The following is an 18472-nucleotide window of genomic DNA, read 5'->3' as shown; positions in this document are numbered from 1 at the left end:
TGCCCTGTCTCTGTGGTTGTAAATACCGTGCACGTGTTGTCCTATGTGGTTTCTGTCGCTATAAGAATTGTACTTTGCATGACAGAGGATGAATTTCAGCTCCTCCTGACCATGCCAAGCCATTTGACATCTCCTTGTCCACCAGTTGTAGCTATGTTTTACTTGTGGTTATGACAGCATTTTGTTTATATTATGACCGTGTGTGCTATTTATAGCCCACTGTACCCGGGGAACTGATGGCTTTACCCTTTTTTTCTGCACAACCTTTTGTTTTCCCTGGGTTAATGATGGTCTTACTTTTATTTGAGTAGTTGTCTCCATGCTTACCGTGTGCTAGTACCGTCTACACACTGCCCTTGAACCTGCTCCAGTCTGGACTGGCTGCCCTCACCATCTCTTCCTTTATCGTCCTGACGTCTCTCTGTTGTCATCATCCTGGGGCTTCACTTCTGTCTTCTTAGCCGGTGCACCTGTTTCTCAAAGACCACATCTTCTCTTTCCTGGTTTTCTGTCTCACTTGAGTTGTGCATATTCTTCAGTAGCTGTCCGAGAAGAGACATGGAGAAAGAAAACTATTTTGACTTTGAGGAGTCTTTGTTCTATCTTGATATTAATAGTGTGCTGCGGTTTAGAACTCCAGATTGGAAGGCTTTTTCCAGAATGTTAAAGCCAGTGCCCCATTGTGTCCAGCTTTCAGTGTTTCTACTGAGAACTCCAAAGTCCTTCTGATTCTTCATCCTATGTAGATAACTTTGGTTCTCTTTGCACCCAGAGTTTGTCTGAAACTTTATGTCAATGGGGCTTTTACGAGACTATACTCATTTTTTTGTGCAGTGCGCTTGGAGGGGCTTTCAGTCTGGGCAGGGACTTGGACCAGTCCTCTGATTTCATTTTTTCCTCCCATTTCTGTCTTGATAATTTTGCTCCACCTTCTGGGAGATTTTCTCAAATTTATCTTCCAACCATTCCATTATTGGATATTTGATTTAAAATTTTTTCCTTTTTTGTTATAATTGTACATTCCCTTTTTATAGCATTGTTTCGGGTTTTCTAAAGTAAGAGCCTTCTTGAAATATTCTTATACCATAACTTTCGTATTTTTCATAATTTACCATTTCCCCTTTAAGAGTGAACAGTTCAGTTTTCACTGTATTTAGAAAGTTATGTAACCATCACTGCTATCAAGTTTTAGAACATTTGAGAAGAATCCCTGTTTCCATTAGCAGTCACTCTCCATTCCTTCCTTCCACCCAGACTGGCAACCACTCGTCTATTTTTTATTCCTATGGATTTGCCTGTTTTGAGATCTGCAGATAAAATCACACAAAGTGTAACTTTTCCGACTGCCTTCTTTCACTTACCACGGTGTGTTCAGAGTTCAGTCACACTGTAGCATGAGTCATTCCCTCGTATCGCTGAATACGATTTCACTGTGTGTCCTTATCCATTCCTCTGTTGTTTATCCATTCCTCTGTTGATGGGCACTCGTTTCCACCTTTTGGCTATTGTGAATAATGCTGCTATGAAAATGGATGCGCAGGTAGCTCCTACGTTCCTTGCGTCCAGTTCTTTTGGTTAGATTTTAGAAGTGGACTTGCTGGATCGTATCCTGTTAGGTTTAGGTTTTTGAGAAATCACCATACCGTTTTCCAGAGGTGTTGTACCATTTTGCATTCCTATCAGCAGTGCCAAAGGTGGTGGTTTTTGTGTTTTTGTGTTGTTTTATTTTTGATAATAGCCATCCCAAGGCGTACCTCATTGTGGTTTTTAGAAATTTTCTTTACCTTTCTTGAAGATCACTTGACTGTTAATGTAAGGATTTCTTTTTGTAATTTCGTTGATCTGTATGTCTGTCCTCCTGGTACCTCACTGTACCAGCTTTGTAGTAAATTTTGAAATCCAAGTTTGTTCTTCTCAAGATTGTTTTGGTTAATCTGGGTGCCTTGCAGGTCCACATGAATTTCAGGATGTACTTGTCAATTTCTGGGAAAAGGGCAGCTAGGAATTTGGTAGAAACTGAATTCACATTGAGTTTGGGGAATACTGCCCAGAGATCAAGAGTCGCATGCTCTTCCAGCTGAGCCAGCCGGACACCCCTAGGTGTTATAATCCAGTCTCTTTACTTGGTTATAGGCCTGTTCAGATTTTGTCTCCTTTTGAGTCCCTTTTGGTAGTTTGTGACTGTCTAGGAATTTGTCCACTTAAGGTTATCTAATTTTTAACACACAGTTTATAGGCTTTTTTTTGTTTGTTTTTATTTTTGTAAGGATAGTTGTACTGTGCCTTCCTTTATCTTTTAAGTTTAGTAATCTGTGTCTTTTTTTTTTTTTTTTCTGATCACATTAAAGATTTGTCAAATTTGGTTTTTTTTTTTCCAAAGAACTAAGTTTTGACTTCTTGATTGTTACTGTTTTTCTGGTTCCTATTTCATATATTTCTGCTTTAATCTTTATTTTTTCCTTCCTTTTGCCTGGTTTGAGTTCCCAGTTTTTTAAGATAGAAAGTTAGGTTATTGATTTAATATCTTCTTTAAAAAATTTTTTTTAAGGTTTATTTATTTTTGAGAGAGACACACATACATAGAGTGTGAGTGGGGGAGGGGCACAGAGAGAGGGAAGACAACAGAATCTGAAGCGGGCTCCAGACTCTGAGCCGTTAGCACAGAGCCTGATATGGGGCTCGAACTCAGGAACTGTGAGATCCTGACCTGAGCCAAAGTTGGACGCTTAACTGACTGAGCCACCCAGGCACCCCTAATATCTTCTGTTTTAATGTAGGCATTACACCTGTAAATTTCTTTGTAAGTACTACTAAAGCTGCATACCGTGTTGTGCGTATTGTGTTCATTTTTATTCGTATTGGAGTATTTTTTAATTTGCCGTTTGCTTTTATCTTTGACCTCTTTGTTATTAAGTGTTATGTTAGTGTTTTAAGTGCTATTTAACTGTTATTTAAGTGCTGTTGTGTTATTTGTGTTTTATTAATTTTTTACATTATTTGTGATTTTCTCATTTTTACTTGTCATTGATTTCTAATTTTATCTTAACTGCGGTTATAGATCATAATTTCTATGTTCTGTGATTTCATTTCTTTGAATTTTGTTTTAGGCTTGTTTTGTGTTCTGGCGTGTGATCTTCCCTGGAGAATGTTCCAGGTGCACTTGAGAAGTATCTGTATTTTGTTAATTATTGAAATGTGTGATATTGAAGTCTCCAATTAATACCGCTAAATTATTTATTTCTCTCTTCAGTTCTGTCGCCTTTTGCTTCATATATTTTGGGGCTCTGTTCTTAGGTACATAAAATTACTATATCTTCATGATATGTTGACCCTTTTGTCATTGTAAAATGTCCTTGTCGCTGATAGCAATTTTCGTCTTAAAGTCTATGCTGTCTGATAATAGTATAGCCACTTCAGACCTCTTTTGAGCACTGTTTGCATGGAGTATGTTTTTCTGTCCTATTATTTTCTGTCTCTGTCTTTGTATCTAACCTGAATCTCTTGTAGGTAGCATATAGTTGAGTGTTATTTATTCAGTCTGATCATCTTTGCCGTTTCAATGGAGTGTTTAATTCATTCATATTTAATGTCGTATCAATGAGATAGATTTTATTTCTGCTATTTTGCTGTTTGTGTTTTGTATGTCATGACTCCTTTGTTTCTTCCCTGTTACTCCCTTATTTTATGTGAAAAATATTTTTTTGTGTACCATTTTAATTTTCTTGTTTCTTTTACTATTCTTTTTTGGAATTATTTTCTTAGTGTTTGCTCTGGGGATTTCAGTTGACATCTTAATTTATAGAAGCTTAGTTAGAATTATTACCCTTAATTAATTTCAGTATTAAAAACTTTACTTTTCTGTTTTCTCCCTTCCTTTCTTCTGTCGTGTTTATTTATATGTCTTTATATATTACAGCTCACCAACACACACAGTTTTATAATTACGGATTTATGTAGTTTCCCGTTAAGTTATGTAGGAGACGAGAAGAGTTAAAAACAAAAAATATATATATTTATACTGTCTGTTATGTTTACCTAAGTTTTATGTTTATCTTTGTAGTTATTTTTACTGGTGTTTTTTATATCTTCATGTGGATTTGGGCTAATGTATAGTCTCTTTTCATTTCAGTCTGAAGGACTCCTCTGTTTTTTTTGTTTATCTAGGAATGTCTTAAATTCTTCATTTTCCCCTACCCAGAGCCTAAAATTAGTTCATGTACAGACTGAAATATCATTGGTCCGGAGAGGATTCTCTGCTTCGTTTTTGAAGGGTAATTTTGTTGGATACAGAATTCTTGGTTGAGATTTTTAGGTTTGTTGTTGTTTTTTAATGTGTGTTATGTATTTATTTTCAAATTATTGAGGTATACTTGGTTCAGATTTAAAATTTTAAGACTTTGAAATCACTGCCACTTGATCTCCACTGTTTTTTTTTTCTTTTTTTTTAATGAGAAATTATTTATTTATTTTATTGAGGATTCGTTGTACATAAAGAGTGCCTTCCCTGTTGTTGCTTTCAAGATTTTGTCTTTTCTTCCAGCAGTTTGTTTCTCGTGTGTTGGTTAGGATCTCTTTAAGTTTATTCTATTTGGAGTTTGTTGAGCTTCTTGAATATGTAGGTTAAAATTTTATATAAAATGTGAGAAGTTTTTGGCCATTATTTCTCCATATATTCTGTCCTTTTTTCTTTCTTCTGGTATTTCATTATATGTTTTGTTGGTACGTATATATGTATATATGTTGGTACATTATAAGAACATGAACTCTTAGGCTCTGGTTTGTTTGTTTGTTTGTGCCCTGTTCCTTTTCTTTTGTTTCTCAGACAGAATATTGTCAATTGACTCCTCTTCAAGGTTGCAGCTTTTTTCTTCTCTCAACTCAAATTTGTTGTTGAGCCCTCTTGTGAATTTTTTTTTTTTTAAGATTTTGTTTTTTTAAAGTAATCTCTATGCCCAACGTGGGGCTCAAACCCACAACCCAGAGATCAGGATTTGCATGCTCTATCAACCAGTCCAGTCAGGCACCCCATCTAGTGAATTTTTTATTTCAGTTTTATACTTTTCATTTGTAGAATCTCTATAGGATTCTTATGTTTTCTGTCTCTTCAGTGATATTCTCTATTTGGTGAGACGTTCTTATACTTACCTTCAGTTCTTTAGAAATAATCTCCTTTACTTATTTTCAACATACTTATAATAGTTGATTTCAAATATTCATCTAATAAGTTCAGTCTCTGGGCTTCCTTTAAGGATAGTTTCTGATGACTGATTTTTGTTTTTTTTCTCCGTATGGGCCATATTTTCTTGCTTCTTTACATGGATAAATTTTTTGTTGAAACGGGTCATTTAAAATAATATATTGTGCACCTTTGGACATCACAGTCTGTTTTTCTCTGCAGATTTGTTGTTCTTGGTGTTTGTTCCTCCCTGCTTGTTTAGTAATTTTCCTGAACTAATTCCATAAAGTCTATATTTTTTTCTTATGTGTATGGCTACTGAAGTCTCTACTCGGTTAGCATAGTGTCTAGCTAATGATTTGATAGACATTTCCTTGGATGCCTTAAACCAACCAGTCAGCCTCGCAGCCTTTGCTGAAGTGCTGTCTGTGTATGTTGGGGAATGTTTTCCGTGTTCTGGTGGGCAGTTTATGCATCTCTGCCTTCCCCTTTTCTGTCTGCTTGTGCAGAGCGTCAAGGTCAGCCAGCGATGAGACATTAGTGTGTTCTCAGGTCTTTTCTTAGACTTTCCTACAGTCTTGCACCTATGCATAGTCTTTCAGATTCCCAGGAATGTGTCAGATTTTTTTCAAAGTCCCCTGTGGACATCTCATTCTCCATTTTTCTTTGTAAGCTTTTTGGTCAGTGTCTTTGCCCCAGTTGTCATCATCTTAGGCAGTTGCCATGTTAAGCAGTTGTTGCTGATTCTTTTTGATCTTGGCTTCAGGTGTAAGAGTCTCTCCTACTGAATGTGCTGTGAATCATGTAAAATAAAACCCTGCGAATGGGGATTCTAGGATATGCCAGACAGGTCAAATCATTACAGTTCTCTTGGAATGGGGATTTTTATGGTGCTCCAGACTTGCTCAGCTCTTCCCAGTGGCTTTGAGGCTGCTGGTTTTCAAACTATTATGATTGTGAGGCTTTTGATTTTCAGCTGGTGAGTTGGTGATGGAAATAAGACACAGCAAAACAGTGAAAAGCTTGCTGTCCTTACCAAGATTGAGCAGTTTTCCTTGAAGAGGGCTCCTTGGACTGTAGCAAACCTTTGTTTAATTTCCAGAGCTTTGAAAAACTTGATTTTGACATATTTTGCGAATGTTTGCTTTGCTCTTTGGAGGAGCAGATTTTCTGTCATTTTGAAGGTCTCCTTCCCTGTTTGCTTTTGTAATCGCACTATTTTCTTTATCTCTTTGGGAGTATTAATGATATATTTTAAAAACTTCTCATTCTTCTTCTTTCCTCTGAATTGGGATTCTGGGGTATACGTTTGTTCATCTTGGGACTCCCTTTTTCACTTTAGAAGCTTTGCTCACACATCTTTGAATTGGTTTGTCTGCTCACATTTAAGAGTAGTAGACTAAAAAGTCACTTAGCTCTGAGTGTATGAGTGGAGCTTGTTGACTGTGAGCTTACTAGTGCTTTTAGGAAATTATTTTAAATTTATATTATAGGATATTCTAGGAAGGAATAACTAGATCTCACACTAAAAAAAAAAGCAATGCCAGTTGGGATTGAGGAGTTGGATATAAATTTTGAATTCAGAAAAACCAGGAAGAAATGGTACTAGTTATTTGTGAGAATAGTAAAGAAATTTAATTCAGATTTGAGATCCAGAGATTTCACAGACAAAAATGAAAAACACTTGGTGGCTTCAGAGGGTAATCGTTACTTCGACACATCATTCAGTGTCTCTGAATGTATAAAACTCACCCTGTTTGGCCTGTGCAAATTCGCTAGTCCGAGGGTGGCGTTGTGTATTGCTGTGTTCAGAGCTAGCAGACGAAAGCCATTCCTAAGGAATGCTCTGTGGGGGTTAGACTGTCCTGAAGCCAGGTTACTGGTCTCTTGAGGTGGTAGCCTTCTTAGGAGCCGCCGTATAGGCATCGCTGAGTAGAGAATGAGGTGCAGCTACTGAGACGGGTGTGGGTAGAGGGAAAGGCATGCCTTCCCGAGGGATTTCTGCATGAAAGTGCAGGTACCGAAAAGGCAGCAATCATTTTAGCCTTCTCATCCCTAGTTGTTTGGGCCTGCTAGTTGGGGGTAATGTGGCCCCAGTGAGTAGACATTACCCCAGATGAGTCTACAGTCTTGTTCTCAGTTGCCATTGACAAGGTGACTACTCTACCAGGAACGGATGAAATACTTGCCCCTCGCAGTAATTTTAGGACCAGCGAGGCTAGAGGTATACCTTGTCCCTACCTTGCAAACTTGCAGGCATGCTCACGTCAGAGGGTGTAGTTGTGACACAATAAAGTGGTAAGTTGGTCAGGGCATGCCCTGGCAACCTGTGTAGTGATATTATTTATGTGCTTTTTTATGCCACTGGAGATCTTTGGTGCTCATAAAAGGGAAGGTGATGGAAACATCACAGGAAATTGATTCTAAGACATTTTTCCAGATCTTTAGTAGCCTTTGGATTTGAAAGTGAGTTTTACTCATATCTGGTCCTCAGGTGACACAAGTTTTTTGTAATTCAGTGGTGCCAACTTTGATTAATTGGTAATGGCTGTCTGGAGCAGGTCGGGGAAGGATTTTGAGGCTATATCTGGCCTTAGATGGAAAGATGGGCCAAGAAGGTTGATCTCTGCCATGGTGTGGGAAGGGGGAGAGGCAGTGTGTCAGGCCCCTTTATCCCCTCCATTTTACCTCTCTTTGCTGATGTGTAGTTTTGGCTCCCCTGTGACTTAGAATGTAGCATCCTAAGTAGGAAAGAATGAAGTAGAAGCTGTAGAAATTAGGGACTTTACACACCTCAGCATCTGGCCAGCTCAGTACTAGACTCAGTGAATGAACTCTGAAGGAACGGAGGCCAGAATGTGTGCAGTTTCTGTAGTGAGGGCAGGAACAGTCTTCACGCCGTGATGTAACTCTCCTGCATGACGTACAGAATACCAAAAGTACATGGTTCCCATCCCTGTCCTGAAGAAGAGCCCATTCTAGTTGCGAAGAAAAGACAAACATGTTTGAAATGATTAGAGCTTGTATGACAGAATGGTTTGTAAGCAAGTGCTAAAATTTCTAGTCTGGTCCCTGGAATGGGTGGTGTAGGTTTGAACACAAAAATATATTGCTTTCGAATCTCTGCCTTTACACTTATTCCAGTGTATCTGTTTTGGCTTGGGAAAGCCTAGTTTTTTCTTGACTTTTTCTACCAGGCGAGATTAGCACCCATCTACCCCACCCCGTTTTCCTCTCATTATTGGTGTCACTAGGATGGAATATTTTGACTGGTTTAAGGGATTTTGTTTCAATTAAAGTGTCAAGGTGAAAATGATCCATTAATAGAAAATGTCATGTAGATTTTTTTCAATTAAAGATTACCTAGTCACTGTTTGTTTCTGGAGAAATTACTTAAGCATTTCTGAATTAAGTGTAAGTCACAGAAAAGCCTTTATATTTGTAATGTTGGTGCATTTGAACAATAAGAGTCTGTGCTGAGAAATAGGAGAAATACAGGCTTTTCATAATGTATACATTTTGTGTCGAGTAGTCAGTTTAATGCAGTGTCTGAGATCACGGGCTCTGGATTCTTACTCTCCGGGCTAGCATCTTCTACCATCTTCTACCATGACTGTGTTACCCTAAGCAAGTTACTGGGTCTTGATTTCTTCATCTGTAAAATGGGGATGATGATCTCATACATGGCTGTGGTAAGGATTAAACAAGATTTTTCAGAGAGAGCCCTAAGTCAGTGCTTGGTCTGTAAGTGCTTGGTTATTATTGGATGTTATTAATGTTATTAATGTAGTTACTGTTTTTGTTATTAAGTGGGTTTATATCGTTGACTTTTTTTTGGAGTGTGATTCAGTTTCACATTAGTGTTTTAATATAATTGACTGTGAACAGTGATTGTTAACAGTCTTTACATATATGTGTGCTTTTTTTTCATACAGGTTGAATGTAATTTTTACAAAATTTGATGAAGTCCAAAAATCTGGAAACATGATCCAATCAGCAAACGGTGAGTAGAAAAAGCAGTTGTTCTATTTTTGCCTTTTCAGTTTTAGGTCCGAAATGCTCGTGCTATTTCTGAACAGCTGAATTTGATACCTTGAGAACAGTTTCTAGGTCTGAAGACTTAACCTTCATTGACCCTCCCCCTTTCCCAGGCCAGAAGCTATGAGGTTGTTGGCTTTCTTTTGTAGCTCGCACTGAATTCGGGAACTAATCCTGTTGGCTTTACTGTTACAAGCACATTTGGACTCCCTGGGCCTCTGCCGCAGTCGTTGCCCTTCTCCTGCTACCGAGCTGTCGTGCTCTTTTCTCTGTGCTGTCACGGTAGACACGCAACCACTGTCCTTGCTGTTACTCTCTCCCGCCGCCCACGGGCTGTTTTCCATACAGCCATCAGAGGGATCCTTCTGTTTTTATTATTTTTCAATTTTTGAAATTTAAGTAGGCTTCACGCCCATCATAAGGCTCGAACTCACGACCCTGAGACGGAGTCACACGCTCTGCCAGCTGAGCCAGCCAGGCGCCCCCAGAGTAATCCTTTTAGAATGTAACTCGAGTGGTGTTAATCCCCTGTTCAGAATCCTCCAGAGGTTTTCCATCACACAGAGACTGCAGTTCGGTAGCTCACCATGGCCCACCAGGCCCTGACACGATCTGACGCTGGCTACCATTCTGATATCGTGATGTTCTTCTCCAAGGTTCTCTTGGCTCTACTTCCATTGGCCTCCTTACTAATTTTGAACATTCCACGCTTCTCCTGCTTCAGGGCCTCTGTGCTTACAGTTCTTTCTGCTTGAAACATTTGTCCCCTGGGTGTCCCCGTGGCTCTCCTTCTCATTCCATCCAGATCTCGGCTGCAGACACACTCCATTACCGAGGTCAGCCAGTATAGCATATCCAGTGTTCGAAGGGTACTCTGTGCCTTCATCCTGTTTAATGTTCCTTCTTACTGCGTATCACTGCAAAATGTTTGTTCACGAGGGCAAGGACTTTGTATTATTCCTTTCTTTACCTTTAGTGCCTCAAAAGGTCCCTGGCATGTGGTATAGGTGTGCAATAAATATTGTGGAATAAATAAACAAAATAACTTAGTCTTGAATTGTGACTTACTGTTTCTGGTACCTGTATTCCTTTTACTATACCTTGTGAGGATGTTTGAGGACAAGTGGATATTTCTTGTGATTCCAGAAGGGGAAGAAAAGACAAGTGAATCACTGTATGAGTGAAGTCCTCATAAGGCAGTTGCCAACAAGGACTTTTTCTAACTCTCAGATAGCTCATTGCATCATGGTGATTTCAGGGCTCTTAGATCACCACATAGCTTTCACGTTTTGAATATCTTGAGGTTGTAAAAAAGAGTTTGTCACTTTCAGGAAAGTTCCTCCTAGTACATAAAGGCAGAGCAGAAACAGGATCCCGGTCTTTGGACCTCTGCTCAGCTGTGTACCTACCATATCAGTAGGGAATTTGTCATTGGATAGTATGTTTCTTATAAAATGCTTAAAGACCTCTAAACATACTTTCATTAATCCCTCTTCTCTTTCGTATGTTTGTAAAAACATAATATTAAGAGGGGAAAAAGAATATTTACTATAATTATGCTATCACCAACAAATCAGTTTTCATTTATTGCATATTCACTTGTAGTTCATTTTCTGTAACTATATAATTTGTATGTAATTTTATTATGGCATAATTTCTGTACATTGCCTCCTACTTTTTTTTTTTTTTAAAAGAACTTATTTACTTATTTATTTTGAGAGAGGGAAGGGCAGAGAGAGAGGGAGGGAGAGAATCCCAAGCAGGCCCAGCACTGTCAGTGCAGAGCCTGACATGGGGCTCCATCTCAATGAAACGCAAAATCATGACTGAGCTGAAATCGAGAGTCAGATGTATAACCAGCTGAACCACTCAGGCACGCCTATTCATTTTTCTTTTAAAGTTTACTTATTTGAGAGAAAGGGCACATGTGCGCAAGCAGGAGAGGGGCAGAGAGAGAATCCCAAACACTCTCAACCCTGTCAGTGCCAAGCTCAATGTGGGGCTTGATCCCATGAACCATGAGATCGTGACCTGAGCTGAAATCAAGAGTTGGATGCTTAACTGACTGAGGCCCCCGGGTGCCCCTGAAGATTTTCTTTTTGAGTAATCTCTCGTCAACATGGGGCTTGAACTTAAAATCCCAAGATGGAGAGTTGCCTGACCTCCCGACTGAGCCAGCCAGATGTCCCATCCCCTGCTTTTGTATATACTTTTATATGTGCTTTACAACGTATCTGTGGTGGAGCTGGGACCAGGACTCTGGCCATCCAGTGATGAGTGGCACTGCTGGTGTGGCCAGGCAGGGCAGCCCAGCCAGTTGCAAGACACGGGCTCCTAAGTGTGTGTGTGTGTGTGTGCGTGCACGTAGTTGGTGTGTTTTCCCAGTTTAAAACTTGTTGGTACCAAGATAGAAAGTACCAGGTAAAGAGGTAAGGGCGGTGGCTGAAAAGTGAGTTTGTGCTTTATAGCCTGTGTTATAAATTATAGCTATGAAACAGAATCCCATTATGCTGCTGGCACAGGGAGAAGGACCACACCCATGCTGGAGGCTTGTCTGGGAAAGTGTGTGTATACTGAGTTTTAATGAACATGACACACAGGATTTAATCGTCAAGAATACTAAAATCCTGTGGTATTGGGTGCATCATAGCAACATTTTATTCTAAATGTCCACATGTAAATACTGCCCCTGCATGTCCCTATATGTGCGGTATATGTGGTAAAGCGGTAAGGACTGAGAATGAAAACAGTACTTTTAGGCATTTGGGTTAAAAATAATAGATGGTAAGGAAATTTTAATTCAAAACTTCCTGAAGGCCTTAAAATTTCAGCTTTCTTCTGAATATATGTAGTATTATTTTTTAATTGTTAGGGCCAAAACAGAATAAGGCATATATATAAAGATTTTAGAATTCTTAACCCAGAGAACTTTAGTCTCTTTACTGTAACTTTGAGAGACTTAGGTAAGATGTTCAGTAGCTGTCAAAAGCAAACCACTTAATTTCTTTCTTTTCTTGAGTCATTGAACATCCTGATAGCATAGAGAAACCATAGTCAGAACATAATAAAACCCATCCCCCCTTCTAATTTTGGGGGTTTTTTGCCCATTGATTCCCAGTGGAACCAGTTTTTTAATTGCTCTGGACATCAGACCATTGACTGCTCTGCTTACTGCTTTCTCCAGTTTGCTCCTTATGTAGGTAGACTCTGACTTTTCTGAACTCTTCTATTGGTTCTTAGAATTTTTGTAGATTCCTTGGCATTTTCTGCATAAACAAATCATCTGCAAATAGGAATAGTTTTATCTCTTTGAGATCTGTATACTTTTTGTTTTTCTTGCCTTATGGCATTGGCTAGAATTTCTTCCACTACATTAAGTACAAGTGGTGAGAGTAGACATCCTTACATTGTTCCCAGTCTTAGGTCCTTCACAACTAAGCATGATGTTAGTTGTAGTTGTTTTTGTAGATATTCTTGAGCAAGATGAGGCAGTTCTCATCTATTCCTATTTAAGTTTTTATCACAAGCAGGTGTTGGATTATTTTTGGAGGGGAAATCATCAGCTTATTTTAAATATTGAGATATAATGGGGGTGCCTGGGTAGCTCAGTTGGTTAAGCGTCCGACTTTGGCTCAGGTCATGATCTCACACTCTTGGGTTTGAGCCCCACGGCAGGATCTGTGCTGACAGCTCAGAGCCTGGAGTCTGCTTCGGACTCTGTGTCTCCCCCTCTCTCTGTCCCTCCCCGGCTCATGCTTTATCTTTCTCTTTAAAATAAACAAACATTTTTTAAAACGTAATAAATACTGAGATATAATCTATAGACAAAAATTTACTTCTTTAAAGTGTATACTTCTGTGTTGTTTTGTATATTTACAAAACTGTGCAGTTATCTAATTCCATAATATTTTTATCACCTCCAAGGAGACCTATGATCATTAGCACTCCCTGTTTTCTTCTCCCAGTCCCTGACAGCCTGCTTTCTGTCTCTAGGGAGTTGCTTATTCAGGACATTTTATATAAGTGCAGTCATAGATTTTATGGCTTTTTGTATATGACTTCTTTCACTTAGCATAATGTTTTCAGGGTTTACCCGTGGAGTAGCATGTATCTGTATTTCATTCCTTTTTATGGTTAAATAATATTTCACTGCTGTATAGATACGACCTTATGTTATCCATTCATCAGTTGATGGACATTTGGGTTGTTTCCACTTTTTGACTATTGTGAGGAATGCTACTGTGAATAATTTGTCTGAATGTTTTTATGTGGAGATGTTTTATGTAGGAATTGAAATTCCCTTGCTGTGGAATTGCTGGGTCATGTGGTAACTCTGTGTTTAACTTTTTGCCTAACTGGCACATAATTTTCTAAATGTGTCCCATTTTACATTCCCACCAACAACGTATAAGAGTTGTGATTTATTCACATTTAAGTCAATACTTGTTATTGTCTGTCTCTTTGATTATAGCCATCGTAGTGGGTATGAAGTGTCATTGTGGTTTTGATTTGCATTTCCCTAATGACTAACAGTGTTGAGTGTTTTTTCATGTGCTCATTTGTAGATCTTCTATAGAAAAATCTCTATTGAAGTCTTTTGCCCTCCCTTTTTTTCTCTTAAGTGTTGTTTGTGTTTTTATTTTCTTTGATTGAAAGTATCATTCAACACAATGTCACATTAGTTTTGGATCCACAACATAGTGATTCAGCAACTCTATAGGTTATGCTGTGCTCACCACAGGTGTAGCCACCCTATGTCATCATACAGTGCTTTTGCAGTTAATACTGTATTCCTTATGCTATACCTTTCATCCATGAGACTTACTCATTCCATAACTGGAAGCCTGTGCCTTCCATTCCCCTTCACCCATTTTGGCTATTTTTCTACCCTTCTCCCCTTGGCAACCATCAGTTTATTCTCTATTTATGGCTTTGTTTCTGCTTTTTGTCTCTTTATTCATTCATTTGTGTTTTAGATTCCACATGTAAGTAAGATATGATATTTGTCTTTTTCTGTCTGGGTTGTTTCACTTAGCATAGTACCGTTTGGGTCCATCCACGTTGTTACAGATGGCAAGATCTCACTCCTTTTTATGGCTGAGTATTATTCCATTATGTGGAATATTCATGCACGTGCACACACACACACACACACACACCTCATCTTTATCCATTCATCTATTAATGGACACTTGGATTGCTTTCATATCTTGGCTATTGTAAATAATGCTGCAATAAACATGGGTGCATGTATCTTTTCAAATTAGTGTTTTTGTTTTCTCTTGGTAAATACTCTAGGATCATATGGTGTTTCTGATTTTTTGAGGAACCTCCATAGTGTTTTCTACAGTGGTTGCACAAATTTACATTCCTGTGAACAGTGCACAAGGGTTCCTTTTTCTCTGCAACACTTGCCAACACTTATTATTTCTTTTTGATTCTGTCTATATGACAGGTGTAAGGTGATACCTAATTATGGTTTTGATTTGCATTTCCCTGATGATTAGTGATGTTGAGCATCTTTTCATATGTCTGTTGGCCATCTGTATGTCTTTGGGAAAATGGCTATTCAGGTTCTCTGTCCATATTTTTATTGGATTGACTGTTTTCTTGGTGTTTAGTTGTGTAAGTTCTTTATATATGTTGGATATTAACTCTGTGTTGGATATAGCATTTGCAAATATCTTCTCTTTAGTAAATTGCCTTTTCATTTTGTCAGTGGTTTCCTTTATTGTGCAAAAGTTTTTTATTTTGATGTAGTCCTAATAGTTTATTTTTGCTTTTGTTTCTCTTGCTTAAGGAGACAATAAAGATACTGCTAAGGTTGAGGTCCAAGAAATTACTGCCTCTGTTTCCTTTTACGAGTTTTAGGTATCACCTTTAGGTCTTTAATCCATTTTGAGTTTATTTTTGTGTATGGTGTAAGAACGTGGTCCAGTTTTGTGTGTAGCTGTCAGGTTTTCCCAATATCATTTATTGAAAAGATAGTCTTTTCCCCATTGTATATTCTTCCTTTGTCAGAGATTAATTGACTATACAAACATGGATTTATTTCTAGGCCCTCTATTCTGTTCCATGGATCTGTATGTCGGTTTTTGTGCCAGTACTGTGCTGTTTTGATTATCGTAGTTTTGTAGTATATCTTGAAATCTGGAATTGTGAGATCTCCAGCTTTGTTCTTCTTTCCCAAGATTGCTTTGGCATTTAAGATCTTTTTTCCATACAAACCTTAAGATAATTCTGATTTTATGAAAAATGCTATTGGTATTTTGGTAAGGGTTGCATTGAATCTGACATTTTAATAATTAATTTTTCAATCCATGAGCATGGTATATCTTTCCATTTGTTTGTGTTGTCTTCAGTTTCTCCCTTCCCCTCCCTTCCCTTCCCTTCCCTTCCCTTCCCTTCCCTTCCCTTCCCTTCCCTTCCCTACCCTACCCTACCCTACCCTACCCTACCCTACCCTATCCTATCCTATCCTATCCTATCCTATCCTATCCTTTTTTCTTCTTTCATGAGGTTTAAACCCATGACCCTGAGACCAAGTGTCACATACTGCCCTGACCACACCAGCCAGGTAGCCCTTTAGTTTCTTTTATCAATGTTTTATAGTTTTCAGAGTACAGGTCTCTTACCTCTGTAATTTTATTCCTAGGCATTTTTTTCTTTTTGGTGTAATTTTAAATGAAATTGTTTTCATATTTCATTTTCTGCTACTGTGTTGTTGGTGTATGGAAGTGCAACAGATTTCTGTATCCTAATTTTGTATCTTGCAACTTTACTGAATTCATTTATAAGTTCTAATAGTTTTTTGGGAGGACTCTTTAGAGTTTTCTATGTATAGTATCATGTCTGTAAACAGTGACAGCATTACTTCTTCCTTATCAATTTGGATGCCTTTTTTTTTTTTTTTTTTTTTCCCTCTTGTCTGATTGCTGTGCTTTGCCCATTTTTAAATTGGTATTTGTCTTTTTGTTGTTGGGCTATAAGAATTTTTTGTATGTTCTGGATATAAGACTCTTATCAGATATATGATTTGCAAATATTTCCCCCCATTCTGTGGGGCTTTTTTGTTTTTTGTTTCTTGGTGTGTTTTTTTTCTTTGTTTGGGTTTTTTTGCTTTCTTGTGTTTAAATTTTGATGAAATTTATCATCTTTTTTTTGTTAACTTTTTTATTTGTGAATAATAATGCTCTTTTGAGTAAGAAATAAAAACTCTGGATTTGAGCTAAGGTAAAAGAAGCTATTAATGTAATAGCAGTACTTGTAGAGAAGAGATGGGTTTCATCTTGGGTTCTCTTTCTTGACATGTTCAAAAGTAGGTTGTTCTAAGATACGTAATTGAGTGTGTTTATGTAAAACCCATGGACTTAATTTTTTTTAAGTGCAGAATTGTGACTAAAACAGTAATGGAAAAGCAGCTGAGTAACAATTGGAAAGGAGTGTCCTATCTCTTAATAGAACATTTCATCTTTGTAGGATTCTTTTTTGTTGCTAGGTTACTCGAAGGCCATTCAGCTTTGAATGGCAGGAGTATGGGAGTTAAAAATATGTTGTTTTATAGATGTTTCTTTTTCTTTTTTTCCATCTCCATATAATTAGCAAACCCCTTGAAGCAAAAATTACAGTTTTGTCTCCCATGGGTTTCAAAAAGCAAATTATTTTCTATGTAAGTTTTTCTCTTAATCATGCAGATGTGCTTATGCTCATGGGAGAATTGGATTTTAAGCATGAAAGAGCCAGTAATTATAGACTAGTCAGTGTCCTTTATCTGTGGCCACTTAATGATCTTTAATTGGATTTGATTGAAGCGAGGCCCATGGACATTAATTTGGTTAAAAATGTGCATGCTTTTGAGTTTCTTGAGCAAAGCTAACATTGTTTATGAGGAGAGAATGAAAGTACCTTGTTGATTAAATCCATGACGATTCCATAATGAATCTGCAGCTAGAGAAAGAGACAAAATATTGGTTGCTAACAAACTGTAAACCAGATAACAGATGATCATAAAATTTCATGAAATTATCAGCTCTTACACATGCACGTATCTAGGGCACCATTTTGCTGCCAAATGCATCCTGCTTTTTTTTTTTTTTTTTAACTAAAACAATGTATAATTTGCAAAATGTTCGATATCTCTTCTAAGTTGTTGGAAATGAGAAATACCTGTGCAAATCTGAAAGTGAAAAGACCAACGTTGAGTTGTTAGGTAAGATTTGAATTGTTGCCCAGAGGAGCTAGGACAAAGCATCCATTTAAAGCTGAACTGAGTGTCTTCTTTCTTAAGAAGCCAAGCCATTATTATCTTGTGTAGCCTTTCAAAACAGTGATTGTGAATAAGTGTATCCGGTGCTGGTGATGGGTTCCCATCCTCTCGCCTGCCTGTTTATTAGACTCTGTATATGACAAGGTTTGGGATTCTGGTTAAGTGTCTTAGGAAAGTGCTTCCATAGTCATAGGTCCAGGGATAACATGTTACAAGACTAGCAAGTATGCTGTGCTGTTATAAGGACAAGACCACCTAAAATAGCCTGGAAGAGACTGTTCCTGATACCAGTTCAAGCAGCTTATGCTGCACCTGACAGCTCCTCTGTGTAGAAATAAGATTGCTTTTTGACATTATTTTTAAGGTTTGTGCTAGGAATGTTCTTCCCTGTTTTTTTCAAGGGGAAAATTCAGATAAAGAGAAATTTAATAACAGCTTTAAAGAAAGCTCTCTTACATGAGTAAAGTCAGATGGAGAAGGTTCACCTCCTACGCAGTCCCCCTTTTAAAATAATCACTTATATATAGTCCAGGCTTTTATTTTGGAATAGGGTGGCAGTTGCCATTGGTGCAGATCACACTGGAGTCGTGTGGGTGGGGAGTTGGCTGATGCTTAAGTTGCTGTGAGTAGGTATAGCTTTCAGAGCAGTGTTTGTATTTATTGTACCAAGATCCCTGACGATCATGACTACTGGGAAAGGTAGGCTATTCTTATCTATTTTGAAATGCATTTGTAATTATTACTGCTTTGCTAGGAAGTAAATAACATATTTAAGATATTTGACAGTTTCTTTGATAACTAAAAATTTGTTGGTGAAACTTAGGGAAAAAAATTGCTGTGAACATTTGGGCAGGGAAAACATTGTGAAACCTATAGATGTATTAGCCTTAATGTTGACCCTGAATAACTAGGAGAGGCTTCAAAGGATGAGGTTAGATGCATTTCATCAGCCTCTGTTTGTTTGTTTGTTTCTTTCTTTCTTTCTTTTTAAA

General features: G+C 37.9%; 1 protein-coding gene across 28 annotated transcripts in view; it reads left to right on the top strand.

Moving 5' to 3' along the window:
* The window catches only part of CLASP1 (cytoplasmic linker associated protein 1), a 270587-nt gene that overhangs the window by 107428 nt on the left and 144687 nt on the right, over positions 1 to 18472 (top strand). For all 28 annotated transcript variants that reach the window (XM_058715571.1, XM_058715563.1, XM_058715570.1 and 25 more), the window contains exon 8: positions 9112 to 9179. In XM_058715571.1, coding sequence (XP_058571554.1) covers positions 9112 to 9179 — 68 coding nt within the window. The remainder of the gene's footprint in view (positions 1 to 9111; positions 9180 to 18472) is intronic.

Source organism: Neofelis nebulosa, chromosome 2 (assembly GCF_028018385.1).
Source record: "Neofelis nebulosa isolate mNeoNeb1 chromosome 2, mNeoNeb1.pri, whole genome shotgun sequence".
Taxonomy (NCBI): domain Eukaryota; kingdom Metazoa; phylum Chordata; class Mammalia; order Carnivora; family Felidae; genus Neofelis; species Neofelis nebulosa.
This window is presented reverse-complemented; position numbering and strand designations above follow the sequence as displayed.